The sequence below is a fragment of the Dipteris shenzhenensis genome, chromosome 4, assembly GCF_047967505.1.
Source record: "Dipteris shenzhenensis isolate YYH24624 ecotype China chromosome 4, Dip_SZ_1.0, whole genome shotgun sequence".
In the NCBI taxonomy this organism is placed as follows: domain Eukaryota; kingdom Viridiplantae; phylum Streptophyta; class Polypodiopsida; order Gleicheniales; family Dipteridaceae; genus Dipteris; species Dipteris shenzhenensis.
Genome location: NC_141599.1, coordinates 46,466,149 through 46,478,657, shown reverse-complemented (window position 1 = coordinate 46,478,657; position 12,509 = coordinate 46,466,149). Strand labels below are relative to the sequence as shown.

The following is a 12,509-nucleotide window of genomic DNA, read 5'->3' as shown; positions in this document are numbered from 1 at the left end:
ATCTAGATGGCAGTTTTCAAAAATACAAAGCCAGATTAGTTGCAAAAGGATTTGCACAACAATATGGTCAAGACCATGATGAGACTTATGCTCCAATAGCAAAGATGGATTCCATACAGTTCTTGATATCACTAGTGACACTCAGTAGACGGAATGTGTACCAGTGCGATGTCAAGAATGCATTTCTCAATGGTTATCTAGACAAGGAAGTCTACATGCAACAACTAGCAGGTCATGTTGAACCAGGAAAGGAGAATAAGGTTTGCCATCTCAAGAAAAGTCTCTATGGCTTAAAGCAAGAACCCAGAAGTTGGTACAACAGAATTGATAAGTATTTTGCTAATCTGGGATACATGAAGTCCAATGCAAATCATACTCTCTATTACAAAGTTCAAGGGGAAGACATTACTATTGCACTTTTGTACATAGATGATTTGATTGTGACAGGAAGCAAGGATAGCTTCATTAGAAAATTGAAACAAGACTTATCTGCAAAGTTCAACATGAAAGATCTTGGACTTATGAACTATTGTCTTGGAATTGAGTTCTGGAGAGATTCATATAGCACATTCACGAGTCAGCTTAAGTATGTTGATAGTCTCCTAAAGAAGTTTCATATGGCAGATTGCAAGATTGCAGCCTCTCCCTGAAACTTACTAAAGATTCAGAAAAGCCTACAATCAATGATAGGCACTACAGGCAGCTTATCCGATCTCTTGTATATTTGACAATCACAGGGCTAGATATTTGTTATGCAATAAGCTCACTAGCACACTTTATGGCAAATCCAAAACAGTCTCACTGGAATGCAACCAAAAGAGTCTTGAGATACATTTGGGATAGAATACAAAGGAAGTCATCCACGGTTGCGTGGCTACTATGACAGTGACTATGCCGGAGATCATGAGACCAGGAGATCGACATAGGGATATGCATTTTTCCTTGGTGAAGGTGCTATATCATGGTTGTCAAACAAACAGCCAACTGTTTCTTTGTCTTTGACTGAAGTAGAATATAGAGCACTGACTACAAGTGCATGTGAGGCTATATGGCTTAGAAGACTATTGTCAGAAACAGATTACTTTGATGAGTCAAAGCTAATAACAATATATTGTGATAATCAATCAGCTCAAGCATTGGCCAAGAATCTAGTATATCACTCCAGGACAAAGCACATTGATGTCAGAGAGCACTTCATAAGAGAAAGAGTGTTACTTGGTGACATCACACTACAGCATTGTGATAGCAAAGAGAATGTTGTAGACATCTTTACCAAACCACTCGGTAAAGAGCTATTCGAGAAACACCGACTAGCTCTTGCTTTGACGCAGAGGAAGGACATTCCCATTAAAGGGGCATGATGGAATGTAATGCTCAGTCCTTCGATCCCAGAATCATCATCTTGAGGGAAGGCCTACTTCATGATGTTGATCTTAAGGAAAGGTGTTGAGAGTTCACACTCAACATCATGTGATCACGTGTGCATAGCACCATCATGTGATCATATGTGCATAGCACTAACCTTATAGAGTGCTATAAAGGAAAGGGTTAGATCCCCTAACCTTAACCCTAAATGGGTTTGTATATATTCTGTTTTTTCAACTAAATCTAGTGTATAGTTAGTCATTTGTGGTGTGCTCTCTAGCTGTGCCCTCTCTCCTCATCTCCACTCTTCACCTCTCCCCTCTTCATATCTTGTCAAAACCTTGGAGGAACTATACAACATAGTGCCAAATGAAATCGAAACATACACAATAGGTCACTTCAACATTGACTACCACTATAACTCCATGAGCGCTTCAAACCTTGCACAATTATGACATACAAGAAAATGAAACAACTTATCAGAGTCCCAACAAACAATCCATGGAACTACTATTGACCACATATGGGTACCATCCACAATAACCAATACATAACACAGAACAATGTTCATATATTGGTTGGACCACTCTCTCATATACACACAAACACCTGAGGGTGCCCCGACCACTTTATGATTGACCCCCCCCTCCCCAACATAGCATGTCTTGAACTGTTCTTGCAGGGTTCTTGTGTAGACGACAACACAACAACCCATTCCTCCCTCCTATGCTATATGTCCAAGGTAGGCTAGTTGGACTTAGAGGGGTTTCACACTCGTCCGCGAATGGATGAAACCCCAACATGCTTGTCCGCCTCCAATTCAAGCAGAATGCCGCGTCCGTCCGTGCCACTTTTCACAATAGGGTGGACATGTTCTCTTCAAGCAGTAATGCCACAATAGGTATTCTCCAAAAAAGGCATGGCTTGCTGGTAAAGCTGTTAGGCCGATAGTTGTAGGTCCTAGGTTCTAATCCTAGCACAGGCTACGATTGGATTCCTTTACTCAGACTCACTCTCGAGCGTGACTAGGATGCCATGGGCGGACCGACAAGTTTGAATTGAATGATCCACCAATGTGCACATTCATTGGACGCCACGCTGTCTGCCATTTTGTGGGAGGACGGGTGTGCAAAATGGCGGACGGGTGTGAAACTCACGGTAGTCCAGCCTTCTTGTATCATAGGGCACCTATTTTGGTGTCATGGGCTACTAGTTGAAGTAGAAAGTCATCAATGCGTGACTTGATAATGACATGGGTTATTTCAAATTGAACGTGAGCATAGAGTAGTGAAAACTCATAAAAAATGACAACCGTGGAAGTGGAGAACGACGAGCAGCACCTGGCTCAATTAAATTCCAATGTACTGATCGACATCAACAATGGCGACCGTCTCACATTCGTCCGTTTGCATTCTTCTGCGTGAGATCTCAACCTGCTATTAGTCTGTTGCGTTCCAGTATTCATAATTTTGGTTACTGTTTTACAAATTTGGCCCCGTTTCTTCAGGACTGCAAAGATCGGAAATTCAAGGGTGTCATTATCTCCCCTAGTTGGAAGCCCCTATGGCTCTGTGTTCGAGTTGCAGAAGGGGTCACAAGGTCCTTGTCTTGTGCGAATCCCACCTTCCAGTAAGGGGTCTTGAGATAAACCTATATGTCTCCTTTGTTTGTAAATAGGTTGGCTTGTAGTTTCGGATAAGTTCTAACTAAATAAAATATTTCTGCTTAGAAGTTGAAATTATTACTGATCAAGCAAGTGAAGAACCAGCCATTCAAGAGGATCGTGCTGCTGATCTTGGCAATATAGCTGCTGATATCATTCAACGGGATAATAGAAGCTTGGTAGATGACAACACGGCACAAAAACTGTCTGCCGATGACATTAGCCGCATGCGGAGGTTTGAACGCTTTATGCTTTTACGTCATAAGTTTTATTATTGCAAAAATTGCCAAAAATGATCTCTGAATTTCTTAGGATTTTTAGGACATAAGCTTATTTTTGGAAGATCTTGGTTGATTATGCAAAACAAAACCAGAGCAAATGGGAAGAGCGTGAGAAAGAAACTTTTGAGTCATCCCAATAATAAGAGCAGGCGCACTATTGAATGTGGCAACACCATATCAACTATTTGTGTTTGAGATGGATGCCATTGATTTTGTTGTGCAAATAGGTTTGATCTAGGAAGGGTGGCTTGTGGCTTTTTAAAGTAAAAATCCAAGGTATTGCAAGACGAAACCTAACCATATTGGAATGCTGAACTGCCCTTCCAAGGGATGAGTTCTCTACCTTGTGGCTTTTGATGGTGTAAAAAGCTAACCTTAGTTGGTTCTGGAGTGACGAGTTACAAATGCCAGTGTGTCTTCCATAGCCTCATAAGGGTGATCTACCTAACCACCCTGAGATTCTTTTTCAAAACATCCTTGAGGTCGAGGTTTGTACGACTGTGAGCTAGCTTGGTTGTCATTAAAAACTACAAGTGCTTATCCCAAAGGTGACTTGGTGAACTCCCAACTTGTCCAAGGTGCCTTACCTAAGTAAAGCTAACTCCTTATATTTGGATGCCTCAGCTACATTCAGCTCTAACCCTTATATGGAAGCAAAATGTGTAAATAGCCAACTTTTCCACAAAAGCCATTCCAAAGCTTTCCAGACCTTATCCCTGCTAGCTCCAATCCAGCCCTAGGTTGTTGCCAATTTGTATTCAGACTCGGCTTAATTTCTAACATTCGATTGATATATCCTCAACCCTAGATTAATCATTGTATGATCAATGGTATGATTGTGGTCAACCCTATGCGCAGTGGTGCGTTTGGTTGATAATTATCAACATGGGAATGCTTAGGCTCAATATATGCACCACGACCATTTGTGTGTCTAAGCAAATTCAAGCTTGGGTAAGTTTCTTTTCAAACCAAAGCTATCTCATTTAAATTTCAGCAGCCTTCATTCATGACATCTAAAACTAGGATTGAATTCCCTTGATTCTTTAAGTGGAGTGAGCTTAGATTTAAATTGTACTTGCAAGCGCATTGGAGTTATGTGCATCTCATAGTGAGTGAGGGGTATTTTGTGGGTGTGCCCGCCCTGTTCAGGATAGGTCTCCCCGTGGGTAGAGGCCTTTGCCAAGGCAGTAGGTAGGGCTGCATAGTCCAGGCTGTACCTCCAATCACTCACATCACTTTTTAGGACATACATTTCGATCGTAGTGTTTCACCTAGGTGATGGAAAAGTCAGTGATGCGGGAGGCAAAGGCAAGGGATCCCATGATATAGTCAACAACGCTGGAGCCCCCTCCATGAGGGAAGCAAGTAAAACCACGTGAGGATGGCCATCTGTTAAGACCATTACAAATAACGAGATCGTGCATCCCACCAAGATCAAGCAATGCCTGACCATAAGAGGCAGCCCGCCCTTCCTTCCCTCCCTTGGAAGCACTTGTTTCTGAGCAGTGAAGTCTTCAGCTACCGTGGCGGGCTAACTATTTGGGCTATTTTAAAACTCTCTCTATGTGAATTCATTGCACATGCCTATGTCTTGTTAGTCCTCATCTGAGAAACGGGGATAATAAGGCAAGCTTATTGCTGCTTGAAAAGCAGAGTCCCTTAAAAAATGGGGGAGAGGAGGAGAGTGAGCAACAAATAATTAAATGCAATGGGCAAGGAGTAGGGTGGTTATTGGAAGTATGAGAGAGATTACTGGACAAGATGTAAATGCTTATACAAGGAATCAAATTGGTGGATTAAACTTCCATTCCACAACTGGTCACGTAATTGTTTCATCTTATGCTAGGTCTTGGGTAAAGACAGGTTTCTCTCTGTGCATGATATTTACTGTTCTCAATTATTTTCCAAAAAAAGGACTACTGTTTTGGGGTTCATTCATCTTACTTCTTTGGCTCATGTCATGGGGACATGAAAAGTGATGTAAAGTATTTTTGTAACTCAACCCATGCTTAACACAGGGCTAACCATAGGACTCCTCTCTCCCGAGGTCCAAGATCGGGCACACACTGGATCACTGTTCAGCTCCAACCTCTTCCTTTGGTGAAATCCTACCATCTCTGGATTATCAGTGCTGCTACGACATATTTGTTCTTTACCTTTGCTTTTCCCTCCACCTTTCGGCGGTGAGAGGGGGTGGCTTATTCTCTCGAGCTTCACAGTGTTCTTAGTTCTATATGGTATCATACGTGTAACTCAGGCACTTGAGGAAGTGAACAATTCCCTTGCAAGGGCACTCCTCTTGTGACCTTCTCTGCATTTTTTGCATTTCATCTCTAGGGCATTTCGCAGGAATGGTGGCACCATCTGCAGAGGCACCCGGAATGCAGGGTAGCTTTACGGGCAGCATGCAGCTCAGAATGCAGAATTTCCAGCTAGGGCATTTCGCAGGAATGGTGGCACCATCCGCAGAGGCACCCGGAATGCAGGGTAGCTTTATGGGCAGCATGCAGCTCAGAATGCAGAATTTCCAGCAACCTTTGATGGGTGGAATGCCCCTTGCAAATGCCAATTTGATGTACTCGAACATTGGGATGCAACTGTTAGAAATCGACCAACAGAGGGTATGCACAACGGAAGACTGATAGAATAACCCAGGAGCTTACACAGTGTGGTGTGGGTGTGGAATCACAAACTTTTTAAAACTTATGTGCATAGCATAGGTGTGCAGACTCATCAATAGACAATGAACCAGCCAGATAGAGAAACCACCAAAATAATATATTTCTGTCTAAAGCTATGGACACTATACAAAAGAGAAATATCTAGAGTCCCACCAATGGTGTGGTCCTTTGATCTTACCACAAGGTCCTTCTCCTATTTGCCAGTTATCTCTAGACTTGAGCCCGCGTACTCCATCCCGAGCGTATGTAGACTTTCCGTCTAGATCTCAGCTTCTTGCTGGCCTAGAAGACAGCCAAAAATCCAAACCCTCTGTGAGCTCAGTCTGCAGCTCTTCTTGTTCTCCTCTACCTCCTGAATGTACACTTGAGGGAGTGTTTGCTGTTGCTCCCGAGTGTGTGTTAGGATTATTATTATATTCTAGGCAGTGGCCAATGTAATGTAATAAGTGGGTTAGGGGCACTTTTCCCTCTTTGAGGTTTTTCCACCTAACCAAGGTCTAATCTCTAACTACGGTCAGGGATTAGATAGGGTTTTGTCACTTCATCTCTTTCATTGTACTTCACTTCAGTTCAGTACAATTTGGGGAGTGAACTACGTTCAACTCACTCTCTGTTTGCCCACTCTTGCTCTTGCTTCCGTTTTCTCACATTTGGTATCATAGCAGCTCTTCTTCCCGGACCTGCTCCCTACTTCTTGCTTCCAGCTCCCGCACTTCGGCTTCCTGCTCCAAGCCTCTGTCCGTATAGCTCTAGCTTGCGACCGTATAGTTCGTACAACTGTAAGGATCCATACCGCCTACCTCGTACCAGCTTGCGCCACCATTCCGTACAAGTACCCGGTGTTGCATTCGTCAGTACACCTCGAAGTCCGTACGTTGTTCTACCATACAACTTTGCAGCAGCATCCATTCAGCGCAGTTCGTACATCCGTACGATCTGTCAGCGTCGTACAACCGTACGTATGTGCTCACATTCCATACCTATAGACTCGACTGTACAGCTGCGCCGCACCTATGGCCCTACTGTTCCGTACAATTGCATTTAATGCGTTGTACAGACACCGTACAAGTATCCGGACAGAGTCCTGCATTTCGTACAATTGCAGGAATCCGTTCAGTTCTCGGTGCATTTGCAGATTCTCAGGGCAGGTGGTCTTTGATAGACATTTGTGCATTTCAGCCATTGGTTAGCTTAGCTTTTGGGAGCACATTTGGAGCTTTAGTAGACATTGCAGTTGATCTGCAAGTTTTGGAAAAATTTGGGCCTTTTGCAATTACACTACAATTTTGCATTGAAATTTGGGGCTTTTGTGGGCAGAGTGCAATTTATGCAACATTTGGGGCTTTCAGATCATTTGCCCTCTTTTGTATGTAATTTCCCACCATTTGGGTTGCAATTTTGCAAGTAAAAGAGCATTTTGGAGGTCTGCAAGCATTTCTGGACTCAGTACGAGTCAATTTGCAGACTTTTGCCACTTTTTGCAGATTCTATTTGCAGATTTTTGGGCATTCAGTAGAGCATTTTGGTGCATTTTGAGCCTTTGATAGGCTGTGACAGTATTTGTCACAGTGGGCAGATTTTCTTTGTAGATTTTACTTGTGCATTTGACATCCCAGAAAGGGATTTTACTTGGTCAATTTGCTGCATTTTTTGAGTTTATTTGGCAAAAATGGCTCAGAACAACTCCAATGAGGTGTTCGGAGTTCTCACACAGGAGGATAAGTTGGATGGCACCAACTACTCCTTGTGGAGTTTCATGGTTTGCAATATCTTGGCTGGCAGACATCTTTGGGATTATGTGTTACGCTCTAGCCGAGGTAGCATGACCTCGGAAGAATCAGTCGACATTTCCCTTAAAGGATCTATCTCTGTAATATATGTGTTTGCGCTTCATGTAAATGATCGGGAGGGATTTAATGTCAAGGTCCTAGGTGAGGGCTGATAGCACCAGACTAGGTAGATCTAAGGCCAAGGGCCTAGTGCAAAGATTGTGCCTAGGGGCAAGGAATTTAATGCATCCCAAGAGAGGGGTGAAATGTTGCATTAGGAAGGCCCTATATGGATGACATGTGGCATCTAGATCTATCTAGGGAATTGGGGTTTGCTGAGGCTAGTGAGAGAAGAGAAGAAGATGATTCATGTAAAAAATTTGTAACGTAGATCTTTGTCTGCTGGTTAGCCTCAGTGAGATATGGCTGGGTGGAGATTTGTGGTGTTGCTCCCGTGATCTACAGTAGAATCTAGGAAAGGAAGTGTTTAACAATTGGTATCAGAGCCTGTGGAGAGATGAGGGATACGTGGATTGTAACGACGAACAACAGGGACTATGGACAGCAAGCGATTCGTGAGCGCAGGTTGACACGAAAGGGGTGTCGAAGGACCAGAGCGTAGGTGGGACGGATTGCTGTGCGTGACGCCCAACGGAGACACAGACAAAGGGATCGTGACCTTCACGTGACAGACGATGTGGCTGTTCGGTGATCATCCCGCACGGGTTAGTAGAAGATGGCGGGGTGTTAGGTGACTGGTCGTGATAGAGGAGCGCAGGCACGTGATACGTGATTGGGCGACGCGCGGGATCTGAGGAGGTTGGTGAAGATAGACGATAGGTTGACGAATAACCTATCTGTCTCGTCCATGGTCACGCATATAGTTCGTGGGCTATGACAAATCCCAAACAGATTGCTACGTTTTCACAGAAGTAGTTTATGATATTTGCGGGACTTCTCTGGCCACCAGTTCGTTTATCTACTGTAGTTGCAATCAGAGAGCAGGTCGTACGTGGAGGCTGCAGGCTTTGAGATATCTAGCTGCTTGGTTGGCTGGCTCGTGACAGTTGACCTGATTCCCTCAGACAGATTTCGATCAGAGCAGCGCAGGCTTCGGAGATTCGAGTTTGTGGAGCTGAGGCAGGAGCGAACAAAATCAGGGAGCATTTTATCTAATTTCCCATTTGGTCTTCGTTATTCCTGTTTTGTCAGAAGCAGTTAGGCTTTTGTGGTTGTGGCAGAGGTTACAGATTATGATTGAGATTATGCCTGTGTGCTTCAGTCAGAGTTAGTTTGCAGGAATTTCCCTAGCATAGGGAAAAGCGTTATTTGGGTTATGCATGTGTCAAATGCCTAGATAGTGTGCATGTCAGATTGCAGGAATTCCCTAGTACACTGAATTGTGTCAGCTGGTAAATACAGTTTGCTAGTGATGGTTTTAAAAAAAAAAAAAAAAAAGGCCCCAAAATCAAAACAAAACACCCATTGAACAGAATGGAAGCAGAAGAAGGAGCTTCCAGGAGGGACCCTGGTGAATCAGGAGTCCGGCCGACCCAGCAGGGATCGCGCCCAGTAGCTCACACTTTATCTGGCAGGATTGCATTGCTGGAGGATGCCTTGCAACAGTTGTTAGCGCAGCAATTACAGGCCAATGCAGGGCAATCCGAACTTAGGAGAGCGATACAGAGTATGTCTGCCAGAGCTTCTCGAGAAGAGAAGGGAAAGGCTCCAATGGAACTGGAGTCTAGTGTCCATACGATCGAGCCTAGGAAGGCTAAAGTGCCAAATATTGCCAATTATAGACCGGAAAAGTATTCTGGTCGGATGAACGACCGTAGCTCCGATGTCATTGAGACCTGGTTACACAAATGGGACGAGGCGTTCGCCATTTGTGAGATCAGAAATGACATCAAAAAGATCCGCGAGGCCACCCACATGTTTAGTGAGGCTGCGGATCGGTGGTGGATTAAACAACAAAAAGATGGCATAGCATCCACTACCTGGGAGGGGTTTAAAAGAGAGTTCAGGAAACACTTCTTACCTCCTGACGAAGCATCCCGAGCTTGGGATCAATATAGGAACCTTCGTCAGAGAAATTTATCAGTGGCAGAATACACTGATAAGTTTCGAGAGAGTGTAATGAAGGTTGACGAACCCCTGCCTCAATCAATCCAAGTGAAAGATTTCATATTTGGATTGAATGATCGAATAAAAATGGAAGTTCAAGCTAAGTACGCGAACACGCTAGATGATGCAATAGCTATAGCCCTGAACTACGAGGATGCCAAGGGCAGCAAGCCAAGTGGGCTTGCACAGGTCGGAACCCAGTATGGGTATCCGAAGAAATCTGGGTTTAAGAAGAAGTGGGCTAGTAGAGGGAGTGGTTCGCAGCCGAGTGGTCAAGCCAAGCAGGCGAGACCGGCTGAAACTCCTAAACCAAGTACCACCATTGGAGTGAAGAGGAAAGTAACCCCAATGGCAGCCCAGGCTTGGTCTAAATCTCCCTTGAACCCAGAACAAAGGGAAAAAGCGAGGAGAGAAGGCCTATGCTTTGGTTGCCTTCAACCTCATCAGTGGAAGGAATGTCCACGTAACAAAGATCGTCGGATGGCTGAGATGGTGATCTCAGAGTGCGACGTGGAGATGCAGGGAAGTCCCAGAGCGGAAGAGATGCAGATTCAGCTAGCGGGATCTTCTCAGAGGTTAGTACCTTGTTTGTTATGTGTGTCTGTTGCTAAGTTAGTGACGAGTGCACCTGATAACATCCTATCTAAGCCCGTAGCAACGGGGTATACAGCCTTTGATGATATGGAGTTAATTAAAATGAAAGGGCAAGTGGCCAATCATGATGTCATTGTGTTGTTCGACTCGGCGTCAACTCACAATGTGATTAACTCCAAGCTCGTGAAGAGGCTGAAATTAAAGACAAGTCCATCTGACTATGCGTATACAGTTAGGATGGCAGATGGAAGTTCAACTGAAGTATGGGACCAAAGGGTTACCCAGTTGGAGCTTCGGATTCAGGACTATGCTGAGAAGCTTGATTTTGAAATGACCAAGCTTGCTCATGCAGATATAGCCCTGGGTATGGCGTGGCATTCTAGGAAGAATCCAGCCATTGATTGGAAAAAGCACGTATATCAATTCAAGATGAATGATGTGCTTTATGTCTTGCGAGGTGAAAAAGATATACCTCAGGGACCGTTGGTTTCCGTGATGAAAATCAGAAAGGCTCAAGTAGAGTTTTTATTCCTTTGCACAGCATCGGTAGAGCCGGTGGATGATTCTTCGGCTAGCACCGATGTTACGCAAAGTGGTGAGATGGCCAAGCTGGCTAATCTTATAACAGAGGAGTTCTCTGAATGTTTTAGGGATGAACTACCTTATGGGTTACCTCCAGAGCGGAAAGTTCAACATAAGATCGAACTGATCCCAGGGGCAGAACCTGTAAATAGACCTCCCTATAGAATGAGTTTTACTGAAGAGGCGGACTGATCCCGGGGGCAGAACCTGTAAATAGACCTCCCTATAGAATGAGTTTTACTGAAGAGGCGGAGGTGCGTAGACAACTGGAAGAATACCTCAAGTTGGGGCAGATTCAACCAAGTTTCTCACCTTTTGCTTCGCCGGTGATATTAAAGAAGAAAAAGGATGATACGTTTCGCCTCTGTATAGATTACAGAGCATTAAATAATATCACTGGTAAGCACAGGTATCCGATGGCGCGGATTGATGATTTGCTAGATGCATTACATGGAGCCGTGATTTTCAGTAAGATAGATCTTAAGTGTGGCTACCATCAGATCCGGATTAGAGCCGAGGATGTGCATAAAACCGCTTTTAGAAGCAGGTTTGGTCATTATGAGTTTTTGGTAATGCCCTTCGGACTTACCAATGCTCCAGCGACCTTCGTTATGCTTATGAACGATTTACTACGTTCGTATATCGGAAAGTTCGTAGTACATTTCATAGACGATATCCTAATATTCAGTAAAAGTGTTACTGAGCATCGTGAACACTTAAGGATAGTGTTCAGTACTTTGAGGAAAGCCAGTCTTTACGTGAATAAAAAGAAAACTATACTGTGTATGGTTAGGCTTGAGTACTTAGGATTCATAATTACTCCACAGGGGGTAGAAATGGATCCGAAGAAAGTGGCTGCGATACTAACTTGGCCAATCCCTTAGAGTCTGACCGCGTTGTTGCGATCATTCTTGGGATTTGTCCAGTTTTATAGAAGGCATATCAAAGGATATTCCGGAATAGTATCGCCATTGACTGATCTGACCTCAGATAAAGTACCATTTATTTGGGGACAGAATCAACAAGAAAGTTTTAACACCATAAAACAAGCTGTGGTCACAGGACCGGTGTTAAAAATAGTTGATCCCCAGAAACCGTTGTTCCTAGAAACCGATGCAAGTGGCATTGCGGTAGGAGCAGTTCTCCTTCAAGAGGGAAGGCCAGTAGCCTTTGAAAGCAAGAAGCTTTCTCCCTCTCAAAGGAATTGGCCAACTCATGAATTGGAGTTGTATGCTGTTATCCATGCTTTGAAAACATGGAGGCATTATCTGTATGGTTCAAAGTTTTATGTGGATGTAGATCATGATACTCTGAAACATTTTTATAAACAACCTGACTTGAGGGGCCGCCAAGCTAGGTGGGCAGAGCTCATGCAAGAGTTTAATTTGACGATTCGGTACCGAAGAGGAAAAGACAATAAGGTTGCTGATGCGTTGTCTCGCATTAT

The 12,509-nt window shown here is 44.0% G+C and overlaps 1 protein-coding gene across 3 annotated transcripts in view; it reads left to right on the top strand.

The window, feature by feature from the left end:
* The first annotated feature begins 2,492 nt into the window (after nucleotides 1-2,492).
* LOC147902958 (eukaryotic initiation factor 3 gamma subunit family protein) overlaps nucleotides 2,493-12,509 on the top strand; it is a 91,544-nt gene continuing 81,527 nt past the window's right edge. For 2 of the 3 annotated variants that reach the window (XM_087374072.1, XM_087374070.1), the window contains exons 1-3: nucleotides 2,493-2,785; nucleotides 2,873-2,994; nucleotides 3,095-3,263. In XM_087374072.1, the coding sequence (XP_087230198.1) occupies nucleotides 2,670-2,785; nucleotides 2,873-2,994; nucleotides 3,095-3,263 (407 nt within the window). In that variant the 5' untranslated portion in view covers nucleotides 2,493-2,669. The remainder of the gene's footprint in view (nucleotides 2,786-2,872; nucleotides 2,995-3,094; nucleotides 3,264-12,509) is intronic. The other variant, XM_087374071.1, reaches the window with a different exon arrangement.